This window comes from Cetorhinus maximus, chromosome 3, assembly GCF_964194155.1.
Source record: "Cetorhinus maximus chromosome 3, sCetMax3.hap1.1, whole genome shotgun sequence".
In the NCBI taxonomy this organism is placed as follows: Eukaryota; Metazoa; Chordata; class Chondrichthyes; order Lamniformes; family Cetorhinidae; genus Cetorhinus; species Cetorhinus maximus.
Window position 1 is genome coordinate 54,610,982 of NC_135881.1, and position 25,956 is coordinate 54,636,937.

At 43.0% G+C, this 25,956-nt stretch overlaps 1 protein-coding gene across 1 annotated transcript in view; it reads right to left on the reverse strand.

The window, feature by feature from the left end:
• The window catches only part of malrd1 (MAM and LDL receptor class A domain containing 1), a 314,776-nt gene that overhangs the window by 160,347 nt on the left and 128,473 nt on the right, over positions 1 to 25,956 (reverse strand). Inside the window, exon 17 of the mRNA XM_078535594.1 lies at positions 15,381 to 15,538. Within this exon, the coding sequence (XP_078391720.1) occupies positions 15,381 to 15,538 (158 nt within the window). The remainder of the gene's footprint in view (positions 1 to 15,380; positions 15,539 to 25,956) is intronic.

The following is a 25,956-nucleotide window of genomic DNA, read 5'->3' on the forward strand; positions in this document are numbered from 1 at the left end:
TCAGCCAAGAAGGTATTTTATTGTGGGGAGCTCGAGTGATTGTTCCTCCAACGGGATGAAAACCATTGTAATCTGAACTTCACAGTGCACATCCCGGGATTTCCAAAATGAAGGCAATAGCACGTAGCTTAATGTGGTGGCCGGGAATGGATGGAGAAATAGAAAACTTAGTGAGAAGTTGTATGAAGTGTCAACAAGTACAAAAATGACCTGCGACAGCCCTGTTACGCCCTTGGGAGTGGCCAAGAAGACCATTGGTACGAGTACACACTGACTTTGTGGGATCTTTTATAGGAACAATGTTTCTACTCATCATAGATGCTCTTTCAAAATGGATGGATATATACAAAGCGAGACCACCCACATCTTCAGCGACAATAGACAAGCCACCACAAAAGCTTCACAATTAATGGACTACCTGAAGTGGTAGTATCGGATAATGGAACAGTATTCACAAGTGCTGAATTTAACTGATTTACAAGCTTCAACATTATTGTTCATGTGAAAACATCTCAATACCACCCTTCTTCAAATGGACTCACTGAGAGAGCAGCTCAGACGTTTAAATCTGGCATGAAGAAATTATCTGGAGATTCTATAGCAACTAAATTAGCACTTTTTTTTTCCATTATAGGACCACACTTCATAAAACAACAGATGTCACACCTGCGGAATTGTTGAAGTGCTGTCTCCAATCGAGACTGAGCCTAATCATGCCAAACTTGGGGGGGAAGTTAGAAAAAAGGCAGGAAAGTCAGGAAATTGGGCATGACTGTCACAGTTGGGACAGAATATTTAATGTAGGAGAGAAAGGTTTTGTGAAAAATTTTAGAGAAGGACCAGCATAGTTGTTTGGTGAAATAAGTGCTCTTTTCTACCATGTAAAAGTCGAAGATTGAGTAATAAGGAGATATGTGGATCACACAAGAAAAGGAGAAACCAAATATCCAGAAATGATTCCACCAGTGTTCAGGACTGAACCAATATCTCCTATTGAAAGAACTCAACCAAGTACAAATGTATTTGAAGGGCCGACTGTACCTGAAAGAGTCAGAGAAACAGATTTACAGGTACCTACTGAAGAACCAGATGCTCAGATGACTCCACTAAAGGAGGTTCCAAATCCAACCTCAGAAGCTGTAGAGCTAAGACATTCTACATGCATAAGGAAACCCCCAGCGAGACTGACTTTGTAAATAATTGAACTATGTAAATAACTTGATATACTGAAAAAATTGTAAAATGTATTTTTCAGTAAAGCGGGAGGGATGTAATCTGATGTGTAAGATAACTTTAAGACAAATTTTGTAATGAAAGATCACATGATTTTAACACCCAATAGCAGAGTAGTGCTGGCTACCTCTGAGAGAGAGTCTCGAGTTAGACACTGAAGAGTGAAGACAGGATTTTGAGTTGTGAGCTCACAAGTGTAGCTGCTGAGATTCACCTGTAAATAAACAGCATGTGTTTATTCTAACAATGATCTACTGATGTTCTCTGTCTCTGTACCAACTCGGTCACCCTGAAACAAGTGTGCAACTTGGATCCTTTATCCCCCAACAAACCAAGGGCAGCGGATCCAACAGGGTCATTATGAGATGTTGAAAAACCTAGTTATATTGTTTAATCAAGTTAAGTTAATGCATCTTAAAAGTCTTATAGTGATATCAAAATGGAAAACTTTATTATTGCAAAACGGATGCTGTAACTGTTCAACACATTCACGTTTGTTGTACCTACATGGAAAGACATTGAACATGTGTACCACAACTGGTACAAATGTGACCCTTGAGGATCACTAATATGGATTCCATGCCTCTCCTTCTATTAATATGTAGGTATGATTTTCTTGGACTCAGCTACCTCACCTTCATGGCTTTTCTTCATGTAGGTGCCCAAACATTGGCCTGGAAATTCCTGGGGCCCATTTCAGTCTGTGGAACAGGACTACAACAGGATGAGCTCTTTTACACAGCTGTTGCTGATTCAGTAGTACAACTCTTGTATAACACAGGTAAAGAGCATGTGGGATGGGGGTAGAGCAGACCATGGCAATTAGAACATCAGGAATGTAGATTTTAAAAAGCCTAAAATGGCTAATGGCAGTAGCAAGCTAAGGAGCAGTGGGAAGTGGGGGCATGTTTGACCCGTCAGTTGATTGTCACATAGCTGTAATGGCTAGCTCATTTGTGATTTTGTGGCACATTTAAAACATGTCTTCAAGTGAAGGACTAGACAGAAAGACCCAAAGAAGGGAGAAGAGCATTGCTAGGGAGCAGAAAAAAGACAGTCTGCATCTGTTACTGACCCTCTTCTATCTCCCTGTGATTACATCCAGGAGAGCCAGTGGACAGTCCCTGTTGAGTATATAAACTTCCCAACACAATCGGTATGAGGTATTGATCATGTGCTGGCACTGTCGATCAGGATTTTAAACTTCTTATCTCTGCTGTCTTTAAATTCATGTGAATAAAATTTGATTTGAAAAATATAAAATGTAATTCTTCTCCAAATCCTATTAGTCAAAATGCTCAAAAATGGAAAAAAGTGATGGTTGTACAGCAATTTTTTGATCAGATTATATATTATGGTAAAACAATTTGAAAATTTAGTTTAACCATGATTGTCCAATGTCCAAAAACTAAAGCCCAATACACCATAAAAATATCCAGATGCTTTCCATGAAACACAAGTTTCAAACCATACATATTTGCTCTGACTATGACAACAGGAAATTAGAAACATATTCAATGCCATAATGTGTAAGATTTTCAAATGCAATTGCAAAATGCTATCCAGTTTTCAATTTGGTGTTAGTGCTGGAGCAGCCTCAAGAGCCAAATTTACCTCACATCAGGGGATGGATGAAATCCTGGCTATGACTGGTGTCTCTTTGACAAAAACAATTTGTGTGTCTTGCGGATAATTGGGTTAAATACAGAAATACCCTTTACTGTCAAACTAGTTCTATGGAGCTAAGATTGGCCGGGCTGAAATTTGTTTTGGCTACAGGAGCCAAGAAGTTTTACTGGTTCCAAATCAATAAATATAATCACTGAAATCATAGAGTTCTTTAATCCTATGCAATTGTTTCAGTAACCTCATATTGATTTCTGGATATAGTTCCATCTTTTCAAGTCAAGAAAGCAGTGAATAGAGTGTTATTCGCGGTGTGATTAAACAATCTATGGAGGCATCAATACATCAGTCAGGTTCTAAGTTGTAGCTACTGCAGTAGAAACCCAAAGTAAATATACATGGTCCCAAAATGATTAAACAATTCACACTACAGCAAGGAGGAACCTTACTTGGCACCAGTTGGGTTCAGTTTCTCCACCACAGGGGCCTCAAGGGCAAGGCATAAACGACTCTTTATTAGGGTTAGGCCAAAATTAAGAATGACATTGGATGTCTTCAAATAAGAACAGCCCAAAATAAATATAATTTTTATTTCACTGTTATCAAAAGAACCTTATAAAAAGGTCATTCTGTACAATGTATTCCTGAGTCAAATCAAAATAACTGTTATATTTTCAAATCTAAATTCAGAATAGTCAGAATTGAGGGAGAAATTCAGCTCATAGCAAGCTATTTTCTCACCATTTGGGCTCTTGATATCCTGTCAGCACCTGCTATGCTCATGCGTACTGCAGTCCATACTGGCTGAGGTGAATTAATATTCAGGCTAGCCATCTAACAGACGTAGGTTCCATAAATATGCAAACATTTAAGATTAGAATTCCTAAACTGGTTGTAGGACACTGAATACAAAATATAGGTACAAATATGAAGAGTTTTTTCCACATATTCTGCCTAGCTGTTGAGTGGCCTAACCAGTGATCTTTAAAGGGAACTGCTGGCCACTACGCAAAAGGTGGACCCAGGAGATTTACAGTTTAAACTTTCCCGGGCCTAGGAGATACAGGAATATTCTTCCTGGTGCAATATGAAGACACCAGCCCATTGCCAATACATTCAAGGCTTTCCCCAGGATTGTGGTCCCCACCTCCTGACCAGACCTACTAGGGTCGGCACTGCCCGAGAACCAGACCCTGACTTTCCCAATTGTCGAGGGCACAGAAATTCCAGGGTATGCCTGTTTGGTGTCTGCAAGCCCACTGATGGGATTTAAATGAAGCCCAATGCCAATGGAGTCATGGCTCTACCTGCTTTGTGTCTGTCTTGTCACCATGAAACAAGATGGACTTCTGGAAAAAATCTAACTGGTTCACCACTATCCGTAAGAGAAGAGAACCTGTTCTCCATTCCTTGTCTGGTCTATTATGTGTCTCCAGTTCAACGCCAACACTGTTGATGCTTAACTGCCTTATAAAATGGTCTAGCAACCACTGATTTGTATCAAACTACTGTAAACATGGATTGTAGTGGCCCACACCACTTTCTCAGGTTAACTTAGGATGTGCAATAAATGCCAACTTTTCTAGTGGTGTCCACATTCTGAGAATTAGTAAAAATATCACATATCTCAGCCAATAGCTTGATTCAATTTACTATAATATTGTGATGCTTCCTAGCTGATATTGTGCAGTACTGTACAGAAGAACTGTACTCTTCATTTCCACTTTTTATTACATTTCACCTCATAAAGCAACATTTAGTGAGCAAAGTAAATAATACTTCACAACAATAACTAACAATTATCAACTGACATAAAAAGCATCAAGTAGATCTCATTTTCTTGGGAAATAAAAGGGACTATAATTTTAAAAATGCAGGTGTTGATTAAATGTAGAGACTAGCACAGAAACAAGGGTTGAGAGGATAATTATATCAGCTTATTATTGTCAGCTTATTATTGGCTGATTGGCAACAAACTAAATTAACTGAAACAATCATATATAAATTTTTAAAATTCTTTAATCATTTTCACAAGAAGCCATGATTGTGCTTGAAGGGTTTGGGAACTTGAAGATTCTGTATACTTCAATATATTTTTAAAAGTTATAATTTTGCTGTTTGGCATTTTAATAAGTTTTCAGACGACATGGATATTGTCGTTGACATGGTCGTTGACAGGGCCCTCAACTGTGTCCGGCCCATATCCCGCGCATCCTCCCTCACGCCTTCTCCTCCTTCCCAGAAACATGATAGGGTCCCCCTTGTCCTCACTTATCACCCCACCAGCCTCTGCATTCAAAGGATCATCCTCCGCCATTTCCACCAAACACATCTTCCCTTCACCCCCCCTGACGGCATTCCGTAGGGATCGTTCCCTCCGGGACACCCTGGTCCACTCCTCCATCACCCCCTACTCCTCAACCCCCACCTATGGCACCTCCCCATGCCCACGCAGAAGATGCAACACCTGCCCCTTCATTTCCTCTCTCCTCACCGTCCAAGGGCCCAAACACTCCTTTCAAGTGAAGCAGCATTTCACTTGCATTTCCCCTAACTTAGTCTACTGCATTCGTTGCTCCCAATGCGGTCTCCTCTACATTGGAGAGACCAAACGCAAACTGGGCGACCGTTTTGCAGAACACCTGCGGTCTGTCCGCAAGAAAGACCCAAACCTCCCTGTCGCTTGCCATTTTAACACTCCACCCTGTTCTCTTGCCCACATGTCTGTCCTTGGCTTGCTGCATTGTTCCAGTGAAGCCCAACGCAAACTGGAGGAACAGCACCTCATCTTCCGACTAGGCACTTTACAGCCTTCCGGGCTGAATATTGAATTCAACAACTTTAGATCTTAAACTCCCCCTCCCCCCATCCCCACCCTGTTTCTCCACCTCCCCCTTTTTTTTTCAATAATTTATATAGATTCTTCTTTCCCCACCTATTTCCATTATTTTTAAATCTAAAACTAAAACCTTGTTAGTCTTTCCACCCCACCCCCACTAGAGCTGTACTTTGAGTGTCCTGCCATCCATTCTTAATTAGCACTTTTCTTAGACAAATATCACCACCTTCAACACCTCTTTGATCCTTTTGTCTGTGACATCTTTTGATTATCTGCTCCTATCACTGCTTGCTTATCTCCACAATCACCACACCCTCAACTTCTCTCTCCCCCCCCGCCCCCCCCACCTTAAACCAGCTTATATTTCACCCCTCTCCTAACTATGCTTCAGTTCTGCCGAAGGGCCGTGAAGGCTCGAAACGTTAACTGATTTCTTCTCCATCGATGCTGCCAGACCTGCTGAGTTTTTCCAGGTAATTCTGTTTTTGTTTTGGATATTGTAGTATTCATTTGTTAAATTATTCAGTGTTTTATTGTGTGTGCCTATTGATTCCCCACTGTTCTGTGTGCTGTTAGTCAAGCCTGGGCGTAGTTGCAGACGGAAAGAGAAACTAAACTGAAGCAAGAAGCTGTAAGCATGAGAGCAGACATTTTAAGACATTGAGTAAAACTCCTGTTCAGACAAAGAAGCTGGTATGTCATTTCAGCAAAACGCCAAGGCATAAAAACCACAACTGGTGATGAGCTGGAGAATAGTTTAAATTTATCAGCTCGAGTACCTTTCCTTTAATCATCAGGAGATCCACCCTTGTGGTGGGATCAATGGATTTTGAGGTTCAAGGCTTACTTGCTCGCTATGAGGATGTACAGTCCGGTTGTAGCAGCGACTTGCAGAAGGCGATACTCATACGTTGACTTGGGCAGAAGGCCAGTGAATATTTGAGCAGCTGACAGAAGGTACGTCTACATTTGACATGGTGGTAGATGCTCTCAAAAAATATTTTAGGTCAAAGTAAAGTCCGGTGATTGAACAGTATATTTTTCATCAGAGATGCCAGGGAAATGTTTAACCCATGTAACAATATGTGACAGCGTTACAGCAGTTGGCTTCTACATGTAAATTTGGCACTCTAACTAATGAACTAAATTTTGACCAATTAATTGAAAAAATTTCAATTCCATGAATTAGGGAATGTGTCCTCATGGAGAATGATGATTTAACTTTGGAAAACACTCTTGGCAGTTCAAATCAAATCTGCCATGTTAGATTCGAAGAGGTTACACAGAAATGCACACTCAGACTCAGGGTTGCAGACACATCTTGTCCAACCAGCTCAAGTGCAAGAGTTATGGACAAAGAGACCTCATCAGTCTCATCAACTCTTGCCCATTGCTGTCAAATGCCCTTAAAAATGTACCCAAATTATGGAGATACCCATTGGTTAACAACTCCATGTCCAGCTCAAGGGAAAAAGTGTAACTCATGCCTAAGGTGAAACCTTCCGTAATGGTGTGTGGGTTGTTGAAGAAGAGGACTTCATCAGTTCAACACATGGGGGAGTCTCTAACTGAGATTGAGGTATAGCATATCCATAGCATTACATACCTGAAAGCACCAGATCATTTTAAGGAAAGCTCAGTCGAGATTGTGAGTGCCTCGGTGTCACTTATCATTGATATTAGCATGAAAGTGTCCATAATGAGCAACAAACTCTACCATCGGTATTTTTCACAACCTTCTCTCACTCCTACAACAGATGCTCTTTAAGCTTACAATGACTCAAGTATTCTAGTTTTGGAAATGATAACAGTTCTAGTGCACTACAAAAACTTCACCTTCGAGAGGTTCACTTTTTACATAGCCAAAGACAGAAGCCTTTTGGGGATAAACCTTTACAATAAGCTTGGCTTCAAACTTGAAGACCCAATCGGAGGACACATTAACATGATCGATGCCACAGACTATGTACAATGATATCCTTCTTTATTTACCAGTTTTTGGGGAGATTAAGGGATTCTGTCATGTTCCTCACAACAACATGTCAATTCCGCCAGTTTTGCAAAATTTGAGATGGTTGTTATTTGCAATTGTGCCGAAGTGTCACAGGAGCTGAACCAACTTGAAGCAGATGGTATCATTGTGTGAATCAACTCATCACCATAGTCAAGGCAGTCAACCAAAGAATCATTCCAGACAAGTATCCATGTTTAATGATCCAAGAACTATCAGCATCATTCCATTATTCCACAGTCTTCACAAAGCTTGACGTGTGACAGAGCTATATTCAGATACTACTAGTGGAACTAAGTCAATATCTCAGCTTTTGTTACTTACAAAGATGTGTTTCAGTACTGCCGAATTCCCAATGGACTAAGTTCAGCATCTAGTGCATTCCAGAAGATAATTTCTTCAGTCTCCTCAGACATTGAGGCGATTCTCAACATACTTGATGATGTAATTGTCCATGGGGTGGACAAAGCAGAACACAACCAGTGTTCACTCAACTTGTAAAACACTGTTTGATGCTCAACAAGAACAAATAAAGTCACAGCACCTGAGATGGCTTTCTAGGGTGCAGAGTGACAGCAGCTGGAGCAAAACATACACATGACAATGCCAAGCCATTCATGTGATTCTGACCCCTCTAACTTGAAAGATTTGGCATTGTTCCTCGGTGCTACCAACTTTTATCACAAATTCATTGCTAGGTACGCAGAGATTACAGAGTCTTTTAAAAAGCCACTGAACAAAGATGCTCAGTAGTAATGGACAATCACATAGCAAACAACCTTTGTCACATTAAAAGTGAAGATGGCATCTCCACCAATCATCACACATTTCAACCCACATGAGGAAACATATGCCTCAACAAATGCATCAGAAAAAACAACAGGAGCTGTACTCTCACAATACATTGAAAGAAGTGAATGATGAATTGCTTATGCGTCACACCCGTTGTCGAAAACCTAACGCAAATACTCTACTGGAGAGTGAGAAACACTAGCCTGCGTGTATGCTTTTGTGAACTTTGGCACATGTGTCCCTATGATAGCAAGTTCACTGTTCGCAACTGTAATGACTTGACAGAACAGACAGGTTTCAACAAGAAATAGATAAACTTTATTAAAGAGGCTTTTCAGGTGCTACATGCTTGATCAGGACTCTTGTCAGGAAGCCCCATGCCCCGGATTGCCCACGCTTAGGGCTCATTGATCGGAGCCTCCCAGGACATTACGTGACCCTGATAGACAGCAGGAGAGGTTATACCTTTAGTTACTACATTTCCTCCCCCTTTAGTTTTTTTTTACAATTTCTATTTACAGGGAAATGTTTAAATATCCAACAACATATTCATATAGACAATTTCAGATGATGAAGGATCAAGCCCCTGAGGTGCTCTTCTTATATGGCTAGAGCTCTACCACCTTAGGTTTCTAAACCTGATTGACAGGATCTGGAACTGCAGCACGTCATTAGAAAGTGGCAGTTCTGGGTTTGGCAACTCTACAGAGACATCGGGCATGTCTATTCTAGGTTGATCTGTCACCTCAGGAATTGACGTTTTGACATTAATCACAGGCGGAATAGTTGGTTGTTGGAACGTCTCTCTAGCACGAATATGATCTACATGTTTACGAATGATTCTATCTTCCCCTTGTACTTGGAAAGATAATGGACCAGTCTCTGAGACAATGGTTCCAGGGACCAACAGGGTTCACTTCCAAAATTTTGCATGAATACCGTGTCACCTACACTGAATGCGCAAGCTTTGCTGTGTATATCATGGTTCAATTTTTGATTACTCTGACTCTGCTCTACTTTCCCCTCTAAATTTAGAAACATCAGGCTTAACCATGTACATAGGTGGCGTTTCATCAATAATTCAGATGGTGTTGAACCAGTAGTTGAATGTGGTGTTGTATGATAACTGAAAAGAAAGCAGGAAAGTCAAGATTCTAGAGTACCTTCTGATAATCTTTCCATACCAGACTTGAAAGTTTGTACAGCTCTCTCGGCTAAAGAATTTGATGAGGTATGGTCAGGGGCTGTTTTAATATGTCTGATTCCATTCAGTTTCATGAATTTCTGAAACCCAGTGCTGGTAAAGGCTGCACCATTATCAGAAACGACGACTTCAGCTAGGCCACATATGCTAAAGCAGTGATGTAGCTTCTCGATAGTTGCGCTCGATGTTGGCGATTTGACTTCGTATACATCCATCCATTTAGAATGTGACTCTACAATCAGTAAAAACATGGTACCTAAGAATGGTCCTACATAATCAATATATAGTCTAACCCAGGGTTGATCGGGCCACTCACACGGATGCAGGGGACCTGAGAAGGAGACAATGCTTGACCATGCTTTCAATGTCACTGTCTATGCCTGGCCACCAGACATAGCTTCACGCAAGCATTTTCACCTTTGATATACCTGGATGTACACTGTGAAGCTCTGTCAAGAGTGGTTCTCTACCTTGTGATGGGATGACAACTCTTGATCCCCACAACAAAATTCCGTCTTGACAGCTTAATTCTGTGTTTCTGGTATGGAATGGTCTCAAATCTTTAGATGCACGCAGATTTGATCATCCTTGCAAAACAAAGCCTCTGATTTTCTATGTTCATCCAATTTTTAATTTGCTTCGGCCACATTGGCGAAGGCTCCAAAAAATTTAGTAATAGCACAACTTCTTGTGGAACAGGAGCATGTACAATGCTATCTGGCATTGGGAGATGACTGAGTGCATCCACATTTGCAACGCGTAAGCCAGGATGGTGCATAAAGGTATACTCATACGCAGATAATGCCAGAGCCCAATGTTGTATTCTTGCTGATGCCATTGGCAGGATGGCCTTATTCTCACTGAATAAACCCATTAATGGTTTATGGTGTGACACAATGGTGAAATGTCATCCATGTAGGTACTGGTGGAATATCTTCACTCCGAATACCACCGATAAACCTTCCTTTTCTAGCTGGGAATAACCCTTCTCAGCTGTGAAGAGGGTTCTCGAGACATAGCCAATGGGCCTTTCTGATCCATTTTCCATCCTATGTAAGAAAAAGGCTCCTACAGCATAAGGAGAGGCAACACACGTTAACATCAACTCTTTCAATGGGTCGTACTGTACCAATAAACACGACAAATGCAACAATTTCTTTACTTTCACAAAGGCTTCTTCTTGTTGTGAATTCCACAACCAATGGTGATTTTTTTTTAACAACAAATGTAATGGTGCCAACACAGTTAGGCAAGAAGCAGCTATAGTAGTTGATCATACCTAGGAAGGACTTGAGTTTGGTTACATTGGATGGTGAGGGTGGATCTTTCATTGCCCGAACTTTCTCTTCTACTGGATGCAAACCCATGGTGTTCACCTGTGACCCAGGTAAGTAACTCCTGACACTTGAAGTGTGCATTTTTCAAGTTTTAACCATATGTCAGCTTCCATGAATCTTCTCAGCACCTTCTCCAGGTTGGCCAAGTGTTCGGTCTTGGTTGACCCTGTGATCAGAACATCATCTAGATATACTACCACTCGGGGAAGTCCTTGCAAAAGACTCTCCATTGTTCTCTGGAAGATAGCACATGCAGGTGATACTCCAAAGGGTAGGCAAGTGTACTGATAAAGACCCTTGTGTGTGTTAATAGTCACGTATTCTCTCGATGTGTTATCCAGTTCTAGTTCTTTGTAGGCATGGGTCATATCCAATTTTGTATAGGACTTGCCTCCAGCCAGCTTTGCATATAAGTAATCTATCCTTGGAATGGGGTACTTGTCTAGTTTTGCTGCCTTATTTATGATCAATTTATAGTCCCCACAAATGCCTATGGTTTGGTCAGGCTTAACCACTGGAACTATGGGTGCTGCCCATTCTGAGAATTGGACAGGGTGGATGATGCCCAGCTTTTCTAACTGGCACAGTTCTGCATCCACCTTCCCTTTCAACGCATAAGGCACAGGTCAGGCCTTAAAGAAACATGGTGTCACCTGACGATTCACGTATATTTTGGCCTGTATGCCTTCTAACTTCCCTAATTCATCCCAAATTAGGGATTTGTCATACTTCCTTAGCAGTTCAGGAACTCCTCCTGTTTTCAGGTGAAATATCTCAGACCAGTCAAGCTTGATCTTCTGTAACCAGTCTTAGCCTAAAAGACTGGGTCCTTCTTCTTTCACTATTATCACAGGGAGCTGGGTTGCATGTTGCCTCTGAGATACTGGTACTGTGGCAATGCCCTTTACCTGATTAAACGCTCCAGTGTATGTCTTTAATTCAGTGGTTGTCTGCACCAGGTTTATTGGCATTCTACCTTCATTAAGGTATTTGAAAGTGTGCTCTCCCACCACTGTAGTTGAGGCACCCATATGCACCTCCATTATTAGTGGCTTCTCATTAACTTGGATTGTGACAGTGATAGGTTCGGTTTTTACAGCAGTTACATTATACAGGGAATAAGTGTCGGTGTCAGAAGCATCAGGTTCTGCTGTATTTTTTAATTCAATCATGTTGGTTTGCTGATTTACAGCCTGATTCGACTTTGCCCTGCATTGCCTTACTACGTGACCTTTCTTATGGCAGTAATGACATTCTGCCTCCTTGAGTTTACAGTTGTCTGGTCCATGGTCACTTCCACATCTATAACAGCTTTATCCTGGAGTCGCTGCTGAAGTGTTTCTACTAGGTTCCCACTCCACATGACGAACAGCGCCATGTTGTATGTGTTGCAAAGCCTGCGAGTCTCTTACAGCACTTTCCATGGCAAGGGAGATTTCTAGGGCATGCTTTAAGTTCACGTCGACCTCGTCGAACAAACGGCACTATGTGCCGTCTTCCAGAACTCCTCAAACTGATCGGTCCCGCAGCGTATCATTTAATGTGTCCCCGAAGTCGCAGTGTTCTGTCAACTGCTTAAGGTTTTCTACATAGGTTGCGATGGACTCTCCTGGGGCCCTAACTCTGGAATTAAATTTAAAACGCTCCGTTATTACAGATGGCTTCGGCTGGAAGTGCGTTTTCACGAGGTCCACTAATTCATTACAGGGCTTAGAATTGGGCACGCTTGGAGCCATCACGTTGCGAATGAGATTGTATGTCTTAATGCCCCACACAGTCAAAAAGATTGCTTTCTGCTTTTCCTCCACAGTAATTTCATTCGCTACGAAATAGAATCCGAGGCACTCTACATGCTGGCTACAGTCTTCCAAAGTCGCATCATAAGGATCAATTTTGCCAAAGAGCGGCGTGGCTGGTGAGTAGTCTTTTCTTTTTCTTAAGGTTCAATGTATTCCCTGTAACAAGGTGAAGTGCAGCTTCGAAGCTATTTTACCCTCATCACCAAACGTAATGACTCGGCGGAGTGGACAGGTTTCAACAAGAAGCAGATAAACTTTATTACCAAGAGCTTTTCAGGTGCTACACGCTCAATCAGGACTCTGTCAGGAAGCCCCACCCACCGGATTGCCCATGCTTAGGGCTCATTGGTCAGAGTCTCCCAGAACATCACATGACCCCTGATAGACAGCAGGAGAGGCTATACCTTCAGTTACTACAACAACGGTCACTAAGAACTGAATGCATTGTTAGCTATGTCAGGATTTGATCATCGACCCCCATGCATCTACAGATGGTCAGTTGATCTTCATTAGTACAATTTCAAGGTCGAGTATCTCACAGGTTCATGCAACTGAGTAGCTGACATGCTTAGCCTCACCACTATTGCAGTCAGCATTAGTGATAGTAAAGCGGCTTGTGAAATTGACTGCTACGTTATTTCATGTGTGACCACAAATTTTATTGCATGAGAGGAGTTGAAGGCAGAATTGGTTACAGGGTATTACAGAAAGTAAGCCAATACCTAAAAACCAAGTGGCCTCATGAAATATAGTAAGAACTGGTCCCATACTACAGATACACAATGAGCTTGCATTGTTTGATGACGACTGTATTGCATGCGGAACTCGAGCAGTTATCCCGAAAGGGCTACAACAATGTGCATTGCATCTTGCCAGTGAAGGACATCTGGGTATGCCTAAGTTGAAACAACGATCGTGTGAAGCAGTCTGGTGGCCAGCAATAGATCGCTGTATAGTAAAGCTCATTGCAAACTACATAACTTGTACACTCTGTGAAAAATCTATTATTCCATGCCCTGAACCTCTATAAATGAACCCGTGGCCAACAAAACCATGGCAACAAATACAAGTAGATATTTTTTGATAAGTACAAGCAGTCCCTAGGAAGCGATGTTTTTTGCTTGTTGTTCATGATCTACATAGCAAATAGCTGGAAATCACTACAACAAATTCCATAACCACCATTTTACTAATTAACATTTTAGACAAAATGGGGTTTGTCACTACAGATAATTGACCGCAGTTTGTTTCCAGTCAGTTCGTGGAGTTCCTCACTGAAGCCCATCACACGTTCACTGGCATCTCACTCACTGCCAGCTTAAGAGACATCACCACTCACTCTCTCACACATATCCTCACATGTCCATCTGGTCTCAACCCCTCTGGAGACTGCCTCCTCAGCCCTCACCACCTTGAGACTGCTTGCACAGATCAACCTATGCCCCCCCACACACCCTGGGATACCCTCCACCCCCAGTACAGCCCTCGTCCTGCAGTCTCTTCCCTTGCCTGAGGCCACTTCTTCCCCTTCCCCAAGCAAGACCTGGCCCTGCAGCCATTGAAAAGCCACCCACATATGGCTGATCTGGTAGGTAGAGACCTGCCTGTGAACCCCCATAAAATTGATGTGGTGCTGTCTGTGAAGCCTGGCGCTGATGACTGCGAGTGCAAGGTAGCAAGGTAGGCCAACAAACCTGGAAGTCCCGAGCAAAGTGCAGCCTACCAAGTGCACGCCTTATATATGCTGTTGCAAAACACATTGGCATGTTTTTCTGCTGATGTGGGCAGACGATCCAGTAGGGGGTGGATGAATCCGGCGGGCTGGCCTTATAATGATATACTGATGCATTACAATGAGGTTCCCGATGTCCGATGGCAGGGAACATGACCCACCATCAACAGGCTGAGCGGATGATCACACACTGGTTTCACAATTTTTGGCCTTCTCGTCATGTTGTCCACTCACGCTGCCGAAGATGCCTGACGCCAGTGGGCACTGAAAATTCCTGCCCGTGTTTTAATGTGGAACTGGAATGTGTGCTCTTATATAGATTCCGGGTAAATATTTTTAAAATCTTACCTTCTTCGTGGCGACCTGGAGTGGTCCCTATAAGCTCTGGAATTGGTGGTGCTTAGGACAGTCAATCTCACAAAGGGATTGCATAAGGTTTCTGTATGCAGATGCAAAGGGTCTAACACCTGTTTCATGTGTGAAACCCGGACGCCTATCTTTTTCATCAAAATGGAGGACGGTGTACTTCTGGCAAGTAATGAGCTCCGCCCTCCATATTGGATGCTTAGGGCACCCTCTTCATGCCTAAAAAATCGGGGAGGCTCCATTGAATTTCTAGACCCTGACATGACACGAACCACAAGTGGACCGTGGGACTGAAATACTTTTACAATAGAACTACTGGGATTGCAATAGTGCTATGAATTGCTATTAAACGCTCACTATCATGAAATACAGCTCTTTAAAGGGTATTTGTCAAATTCTTATGTCCATGTTCACAGTATGTTGCTGCAGTCATGCTCTTACCTTAATAAGAACTCTTATAAGTCCTGTAGCTTTTTGCGACCTATAATACCAGAATGATAGAGTGCATTTGACGCTGGATTCCTTCCATATTGAACTTCTCAAATGTGCTTTGTCACCTTTCAAACTTCCAGGGCTAGCTTCAAGATACATAAAATGACCTGCAAAGAATATATTTTTATGAGAATGACAAGATATTCTGGTCAATAAAAGTAAAATATTACAGCCCCATTGTCTTCCAATAACATTGTTGTGATGTCTAACAGCAATTAGGTTGTCCAACTCATTTTTCCACCTCTTCCTCCTTTGGTTCTCTCATATCACATCTTACAATTTCTGGACCCAAAAGACAGTCAAGAAACTTGTTCTCAGACTTCCACAAGAGTTACTCTTTAACTATCTGGTGAGTGAGAATGCCTGACTGACGTATAAACCAAATTTTTACATCTCCGCAGCAAGGAAGAGTTCAGCTTCCATTCTGCACTTCATCTTAGTAACCTGGCCAAGATGAGGGAATTACCATGTGATAACTAAAGTTAGGAACCTACGGCCCACAATGGTGGCACAGTGCTGGTGTAACACTAAATTGTACAGAATACAACATTAATTTACCATATCTGAGAGTCTGCATCATACATAAAAAGCACAAATGAATATGGTGGAAGAAAAAAGGACAATTTGACTATTTTAACTCACCCAGCATAAGTCAGTGCATATCAGTGCCCTGTGGCATTGGAATACATTGAGTAATAGTGTCAATGTCCTTCCTCAGCATAAACCTGCTTCATTAACCTCATGAGGTTTACTCAGGATGTTAAAAGCACTTAAATCTGTGTGGCTTTTGAAGCGGTTGATTTTTTTGGTCACATTTTCATCTCTTTCTGGAATAATTCCTTTCACTTTAATAGTCGATTGGAATGCTGGATTTATTTCTCTCTATCAATGGAGTCTCATTTACTCCAAGTGCATTGCAATAGCTTCTACTATATTTTTAAGTGTCCTTCAGAAATTGCTATTACATCTTTAAATACAAATGATGTACATAAGAAACAGGAAGCATTTGGTAAATGTTGATTAATTTCGGTTAGGAAAGAAAGAAAAATGAACTTTTAATTGAGAAAAATAAATGAAAATCGACTTTAATCAGAACTTCATAACACTTAATAATTTGTATATAAGAAACCGACTGCTAGTTACCTGTTAATCAACTGAAAGTGGTTACCTGAATAAGTGTTAATTACTGTAGCAGGAAGGTGATTCAGCAGTTGTAACTGTGTGATTTATAAGCTCCCTACAGAATTAAAGTGTTTATAACCACAAGGATTGATTGGCGAACCAAATGCTAAATTGAGAATTTGGTGCAAGTGGGAATTTGGTGCAGAGAGAACAGGAGGTGCTACTTTAAATTTTTTTTTGTTTTATCTCCAGTCGCTGCTGAGTGTTCTGTCATCTCTAAACTATGAAGTTGTAATTTGCTATTACTTTACTTAACTAAATTAGTAACTAATAAACTAATTAAATAAATAAATAAGGTTAGACAGACATGGCAGGCTGGGTGGTGTGCCGTAACTGCAACATGTGGTGGGGGGTTGTAGAGAGCATTGCAATCCTGGGCAACCATATCTCTGGTAGGTGTCTGCAGTTTGAGGATTATCAACACACCAATTTTCATAGGGTCAAGCAGATTAGAGAATTAAATACGTGGCTCAAGAGTGGTGTGGGAATTTAGAAGGAGAGGTAATCTTATTGAAAAGTATGAGATTCTGAAGTGGCTCATCAATGTAGATGCTGAGATGTTTTTTGGCTGAAAAATCTAGAACACAGGGCACAGTCTCAGCATAAGGGGTTGATCATTTAGACAGAGATGAGGAGAAATTACTCCACTCAGTGGGTTGTGAACCTTCAGAATTGTCTACCCTAGAAGGTTGTGGATGGACCACAGTAGTATGCATATTGAAGGCTGAGATAGACAGATTTTTGGTCTCTCAGGGAATCAAGGGATATGGGAGTGGGTGTGGAATTGGAGTTGAGGCAAAAGATAAGCCATGATCTTATTGAATGGTGGAGCAGGTTCAAGGTGTTGTATGGTCTAGTCCTGCTCCTATTTCCTATGTTCTTATTACTTTTTAACTTGATGAACCTAAGCGAATAATATAGGTAGATAAAGCAAGACAGCACCAAAAGGGTAAGACAACTTAAAAAATAGTGCCCAAGATAACAGTAGGCTGGTGTTTTAAAAACCTGTAGATTGTCAAAGGGAAATGAAGTCAGGGAGGTAAGAGTTATGGTTTTGAAGTTCTAGGAAAGAAGCAGTTGAAGTAGGAAATGGTGCGATGAGTTTTGATTTGAACACGTTGAGGAAGTACAACAACTTGCATTTATAAGATTCCTTTAGCTCAACGCTTTGCTGGAGCATAATCAAATAAAACCGAAAAGGATGGGTGACCAAAAGCCTAACCAAGGGGCTAGATTAGGAAATATAGCTGACTTTTCTTTTACAAGCTTATTGGTGGAATTTTGTGCTTGAACACACCTCAGATCTTATTTGGAACTGCAATGACCTGTTGTTGACACCAGCTTATTTTCTGTGTCACGCGACTATGCTCCTTTATTTTTGAAAATATGATTTTCAACTTTCTGACTGAAAGTTTTGCAACTTGAAATGAGACAGAAGAAACTACTTAAAAATGCAAGGCTACCTTCCAAGGTGAAGATGGAAAACAAACAAGTCACCCTCAGGGGAGTGAGAAGGAAGAGACATTAAAATGCAAAGTGCTGGATATTGAAACAATGGCTGCCATCCATAACCCCTTGGAAATACACAATGGGTGAAGTACAACATGCCAAGCTGTATCCACTGCAGGGAGATTGCAAGAAATACTTCAGCAGAAGAGATAGGCTGAAAGCTCTGTCTCTCTCTTTTGGAACAAGTGTATTACCTGGTTTGGAAGTCAATGTTACTAGGAATCTGCCAGCAAACCGAGGTCTCGTAATAATTGCAATACCTTTTACATGTGACCGCATCCAGGAAACCAGCTAATCCAACTCGGCCACAATGTTTAAAAAGCTATGCCTCAAGACTTTTTTTATTAACTCCCCTTATTTCTGATACCTGTGTGTGTGGTGTCATGTTTTTATTACTATTTTCTCTCAGGTTTAGTGGTTAATAAATTCGCTCTTTGTTTAACTCAAGAAAACCTTGTTTGATTGGCTCCTTATTACTCACTGCATAAATAATTAAATACATTCTGATTTGGAAAAGGCATATCCTCGTAAAAAAGAAACTAAAACCTTTGTTGTGACCAACAGAGGAGGTTGAATAGAGGGGGACAGTTCAACCCTTCTCACCTGGCCCTAACATCTGTGAGCAAGCATTTTTTCTTATTTTAGGTGGGGAGGTAAACTGAGAGTGGTTACAGAATAACTGGAGCAGACCTTGGCCTTTGCCACAAGATATCCCCAAAATGAAGGATTTATTTAAAAAAATTAATGGGCTGGATTTTCATGTCCCAAAAAAGGTGGGAATGGTTGCCTTAATCAGAAAAAACAGCCCTGGGACTAAAACTTTGAATTTCCCCCTCAAAAAGAGACCCACACAAGCTTCTCATAGGTAAAGAGGTTCAGGTTAGGCACGGGTTACGATCCCACATCCTCCTGTGCCCTGTGACACTGGGGTCACCACTGACAGGCCATGGGGAAATTTGTATCCCATGTCCCCAGGTATTGTCATAGAGTCTGCCGGGTTTTGAAAACATTTGGAAAACCCGGCAGGTAAGAGAGTTCAGCAAATTTTAGGGGAAGCCTGCTGAGGAGTCAAAAATATACTGACAGATAAGTGTTAAATGTTTTGATGACCTCCAGTGTCATTATTAGATGCTGTTTTATAAGTTAGATGTGTTTTAATGCAGTGATTGAACATAGAGCTTTGTCCTGAAAAGATATGTTGACCATTACATTGACCAGCCTTGTGTAGATGTTGAGATGGATTAGAATACTTCTCCCATTGGAAAAGTTTTACTATGCATTCAAAACTATAGAAAACAGTGCTTGGGAACTCTAGTGTCATGATGTGGTGTGATTTAAATGTCCAGAATACTTTAAGGTAGAAACAAATGGCCTTCTGCTTTAACTTAGGAAAACAAAACAACCTGCTCTTGGAATCCTGGAAAAACGATTGGCCATCTGGCATACATTTGAAATAACAGATGACTAGGTTTTTCTGTTTCAATGGCTTCCATTGTCTCCAGTTGTAACAGTCTGTTTTAATGAGCCCATTATGAATGCTTTGCTGAGTTTCAAACTCTGATAAAAACACTTAGATCAGAAGGGGGTTGTGTATACAGTTTGGCAGTTTTAAGAGGTTATTGGGTGGTTATCTGTCTTTGATGTGTTTTCTAAATAGATGTTTTTATGATTGAATGACTACTTGAGGGGGTTTAAGTTTTTCTTATGGGTCTGGAGTTTTTTTCAGTATTGATCGCTGTGTGTTTGAGTGACAGCTCTATTAAATTGTTATAGGTTTAATTTCAAAGACTTCTCAGCAATCATCCATAGCTACTGAGGTCTGTACATAGTGGATACTGGATGAGTGACTATGGAGGATAAATGGGGGCATGGAGTAGGCATGGGGATATGTGGAGGCACGGGGGATATGAAGGGACATGGAGTGAGTCTGGGGATATGAGGGGGCAGGTTGGGGAATGTGAGTATGGAGGGCATGTAGTGGCATATGGGGTATTAGGGGGCATGGGAATTATGAGGGAGCATGGTGGGGGCATAGGGGATATGAGGGGGCATGGAGGAGCATGGCGGGGTTAAATGGGGGGGGGGGGGGGATGAGAGTTGAGAGGGGTAAGGGTTAGTTGGCATAAGAATAATGTGGAGAGCTGGGCTAATGCCCTGAGAACCAAGGCAGGCCTTCTAACCAGCCTGCTTCGGCACCCACTCACCTCAAGCCTGCTGAGGGAGGTGGCAGAGCCAAACTTTGCCCACATCCATCTCTGGGAGTCAAAAATGTAGCTGGAATGGGAGGAAGTGACAAGTTTGGGTTGGCGCAATTGGGAACTGCCCCTACCTGCATTTAAAGAACCCAAGACAAAAATCCAGCCCAATGCCTTTGTTTGTGTTATCATATACAGCCAGTAATTTAAAAATCATTTCAATCACCAAAGCAAACCTGGAACACACAGCCTTTCGTAGCAACAAGCATCACTGTGGTTTAAATGACAGAAAATATATTGGCAAATTTATCCTCATCATTTGCATAACATTACAAAGCGCCCACCCATATTGAATGGAGGCATTGTTGATTTCCTGTCATGCCTGGAGGAAAATCCCACAGTTACATTGGATAATGGGAATCTGACTGAAAGACTCACAAAGAATTAGCTGGCACACTCCCCTGAAGTTATGCCAGGGAGCCAGCATAACAACAGCCACATATCCTGCCCATTTTGACAAATTTTACAAAAGCATGTTCCTGGCAGGGGGTGTTGCCCATCGGAGTCATATATTGGGAATTCATGCATACAATCGGTGAACTGGTTTAACTTTAAACTTGTATTTTGTGTTTTATTTTTGAAAAAGAGAAATGTTTCATTATTTCAGAAATAATTATTACATTAAAGTGGTTTAATAATTGACACATCTGTCCTGCATTAGCACTTTGCAGTGCACTCAGTACAGAACTTCCTAGGAGGCAGCCTTCATTATTCCATCCAGTGCATTGACTGCGATGTGATTTTATGGGATGCACTCTTGCCTTTGACACCAATGCTGGAGTTTGAGTGCTACTGCGACACTTGGCTACAGTTGTCTATAGTTCTACTGCTTCATTAATGACAGAGATATGAATACTTTCATACCGCTGCAATCACAATAAAACTTGTTCCAGGTTGTTAATTTATGTGGTTATTAAAAAAGGAACTACCAGATGCTTTTCAAATGGCCTTCAAAGCTTTTGCATTTCCCTTAATAGGCCATTCTGTATCTTGGCCAAATAACAGCTATTCATTTAGTATAAAAATTAAACAAGAAAGGAGGAAATCAGAAATATTTTTGTTTTATGGCTTAAATGTACTGTGTTTCTTTATTGGAGGTAGGATAACAATTGTTGTTATATCCAATGTATTATCCAGTGTTGAAACAGCTTGCCTGTTGCAAGTAAATAGATTAACATTGTGTTGCCACAAGCTGAGGAATCTTCACTGTTTTGTACAGAGAGCAAAGAGTGGTGGAGGCTGGGTCATTGAATATTTTTAAGGCAGAGGTAGATAGATCCTTGACTAATAGGGAGTCGAAGGTTATTGGGGGTAGGCAGGAAAGTGGAATTGAGACAACAATCAGGCATGCCATGATCATATCACATGGCGGAGCAGGCTCAAGGGGCCAAGTAGCCTACTCCGCTCCTAATTCGTATGTTCAAACGTCTGTATGTACTTAAAGCAAAAGCAAGTTTCCTTTATTTTTCTTGTAATTTTTCAGTGTAGAATGAAAACTGGATAATAATGGAAGAAAGATTTATTAGCACTAACTCAAAGCCTTCCTCATCAATTTACATAAACCATTTTCTCCATTAAGGGCGGAATGGTCCCAGATTTGCACTAAGTGCAGCAGCGGGTGGGGAAAACGACGCTTTACCCGCCAGCCGCAATGGCGGCTTCTCACGCCGTATCATCCCAAACCTGCCGCATTAATTATGCATTCCTGGGAAACGCGCTGTTTTGATGGCAGGCATCACTGTTTGCCCGCCACGCCATCACCTGGCTGCTTCATCACGCCAGGCGCCACTTTTAAAGTGCAGCTGCGCGCACACACCTCAGCGCGTCCAGCCAGAACTGCTGCACAGGAGACAGGATGGCCCCAAAAGCTAAAAAGACTTCAGAGCACTGCCAACCCCCCCACCCGCCCCCACCCCACCGGTTTAGTGACATGTCCCTCGAGTGCCTTTTGGATGCTGTGGAGGCCCGCTGTGATTTCCTCTATTCCCACTCTTGCTGCAGGAGGGGCAGCAGCATCACCAATCCAGCATGGGAAACGATGCCCTGCAAAAGAGGACAGCCACTCAGTTCCGCTACAGGACAAATGGTCTCATCCGTTTTGCCAGGTCGCTCTTCTCAGCACTCTCAACACGCACACTCACAAACCCATCTCACATCCTCAGGGATCTCACACCTCAAGGCACTACACCACTAATTCTCATACACACCCTCACATCTCCAACAGGCTCAAATCCTCTGGAGCTTGCGTCATCCTGTGTCATCCCGCTGACTGATGAGGATGTAGACCATGCCTGCGGTGATGGTGAGGTCGGCGGCGAACACCATCATGAGGATCCTCATCACATCATCCCTCTCTAACGCAACTGTGAGTGCTCTCTCTCCTGCTTCTGACTCTGCTGCTATGCACAACTTATCTCTACTTTGGTTCACAGGGAGCTCTGCCAAGCGACCGTCACCCTCAGCCAGCCAGTTCCTCAGCTCCATCCAGGTCCTCACCTCCAGCCAAGAGGACACCTCCTCCATTGAAGAGCTGAAAATAAGCAGCCTGTGTCCACCCACTCTCTGATGAAGTGGTGCCCACATATGCGCATATAAAGGTCTCCATGGGAAAGATGCAGATGCCATGGAGACCCTGATCCAGCCAAACGTGGGATGTGCACTCCATCGCAGTTGCGATGGGTGGGTTCCTGCAGTGGCAATGTGAGAGGAAAATGAGGCTTCTCAACATCCCTCCAGGTGCTCCTTCCCCTCAATGAATCAGACTGGGGCACCCGGATACCCGAAGGGAGGAGGAGCGGCAGCTGGACACCCCTGTGTCATCCACTCAGGAGTCTCAGAGGCTGTCCACTCCCTCCGAGCCCCCTTTGTCCGTAGCCCCTCAATCTTGTCCTCTGTCACAGCAGAGGGAGCAGCTGGGCCATGAGTGATTCTGGAGAGAGAAGTGTGTGTGTGGCAGGGCCTTTGAGAGCCTAGTGAAAGCACTCTCCCACACACGCAGATACTTGATGTATCACATGAATGCTGCCTGCTGGGGTTCTCTTTCTGTTGTCCATCTAAGCTGACCTGGATCTCCACCCACCCACTGATCACACTCCCATGCAGCACCTGATCTTGCCCACCACAACTCTTGTTTCAATTTTGATTTAGACAGCATGTTGGTGATTCAGTTTTTAATTCTCTCACCTGTCCTTTCCCCTCCCACAGTCACCCATTTCCTTTGCCCCATCACTGTTGACCCCCCCTAGCATCACCTTCCACCTCATCTCCGTTTCCTACCAGCCACTTTTCCTTCAGGGATGTCCAGGTGAACGTGCATGTTCTCTTCCTTCCCGAAAATCCCACCTACATTAACCTTCCCGACCTCCTGCTTCCCAACCCCAGGGTCTGTGTATGCCTCCAAGTCCCCACCAACCACCTTCGCTGTCCATTCTACGCTACCATCGAACCCTCACCCTCCCACCCTCCCCGCCTCATTCTGCCCTTGGTCATTCTCACCATTCCCTCATACCATACCCACCCTAAGTTCACTCCCCTGGAGGCAGTCATTGACTCATCAGAGCACTCCCTTGCGCGTTCACCTGGACATCTCCACCTCCGGACCCCTCTCCCCTTGGAACTCCTTCTACCTCCCCCCAGACTATCCACCCACCCACCTCCACCCCCCAGGACTCCCTTCCTTCTACCTGACTACTTCAGATACCCTTCCATCTTCTTTGTCTCTGTCCTTTCTTCCTTCCGACCTTACTTATTCCTCCCCGGATTCCCTTCTCTCTCCAGACTCCTTCCTCCCCCCCCCCATCCCATCTCCCCCGGACTCCCTCCCCTCTCCACACTCCTTTCCCCCCTCCGAACTCCTTCCCCTACACCTTCCACCCCCCTTAGACCTACGTCCTCAGTTGCCATCTTCTCTGCCGTTACCCCCTCCCTCCTCAACATCCCCATCGACACCTTCATTCCCTCCTGACACCTTCGTTACCCCCTCCCAACCTCACCCCCCCACTCCCCCTGACACCCCTTTCTCTCCCAGTTGATTCTAGACTTTCCTCTCCCATCCCCCGGTCCACCTTCCTCTCCCAAACACAGCTGGACCTTCCTCTCCACCCCCTCAGCCATCACCGTTGTGAGTAGACCCTCAATGGTGTCTTTCCACCTCCCGTGGCAGAGCCATGTCCATGAGAATCCACCCAGCACGCCATGGGCCCCAGACTCTCTTTGCTGTCGGGCTCCAGCATCTTCTGCTCCTCAGGTGTCCGTGATGTGAGCAAGGCCTTGGTGGAAAGTTCTGACTTCTGCACGTCACACCTGTCAAGACGTGTTCTGCACTGATGTGTTTTCCCTCCAATGTGATCAGACGATACAGCAGGAGGGATGATTCTGGCGGGCTGGCCTAATAATGATATGCCGATGTATTACAATGAGGTTCCCGAAACGCGGCCTGCCATTGACGGACAGAGTGGACGGTTGCAAACTGGTCTCACAAGGTCGTGAAACCAATTTTTGGCCTTCTTGCCATATTGTCCGTTCAAGCTGCCGAACGCGCCCGCATTAGCGGGCATGGAAAATTCTCAAAGGAAAATATGGGCCTCTGTTAACAAACTAATCTGCAAGATTTTCTGGGCTAGCTTTTCCTCCTAATGCCACTAGATACATCTGATGTCCAAGAATCTTATTCATACACCTGTGATGATTACCGTTAGATACCCGCATTGATTTCAGTTTGATTAGTACTTTCTGTTTGTGAAGCTTGTCAATGGCCTCTGGAAGTCCAATTTAGCAATGTGAATAAATGTCAGCAGGGTCCAATTAATGAAATAGGACTCCAGTTAGCATTTATAGATGAGACTCCCACATGGGTCTTGCAGGAGTCTCACCTGCAGACAAAATGATAGTGTTGAAATCTGAATTGGTGAGAAATGGAGATAATATATTTAAACTACATGCCTGCAGAGCAGTGAGAGTTAATAGTACAGTAGCATAAAGATTCCTATTGCATTTTACAGGACAGCTGTTAGATTTGTCGAAATTATACCTGCCAGTTCTGTGTTCAGACTCTACAACAACTACAATCCCAAGATGCATAACAGAGGGTAAGAAAAAGAAATGACCCAAAGGAGGAACTGCGAGGAAGGGTGGCCAAAAGTTTCATCAAAGTGGTGGGTTTTAAGGAGGGTCTTAAAGTGGACAGGGAGGTTTAAATGTGGAAAGCATTAAGGAGGGAATTCTAGAGCATGGGGCCTTGGCAGATGAAGACACAGTCACAAATGGTGAGGATCAAGGATCATGGAGGAGGCACAAGCAGCCCGAAGAATAGGCAATTCATGGCCAAGTAGGTTTTGCGGTTGGAGACAATTACAGATGTGGTGGGGTGGGTTGGTGCCATGATTTCAATTGAAGAATGGGAAGCTGAGATATTGAGGGACCATGAACCAATGTAGTTCAGTGGAGTGTGATGGGCGAGCAGCACTTGGTGCAGGATATGTATAGGCAGCAGTGTTTCAGGTGAGCTGAAGTTGACAAAGGGTAAAGAATGAGGGACGGGTTAATACAAGTATTGAAACAGTCAATTCCAGAGGTGACAA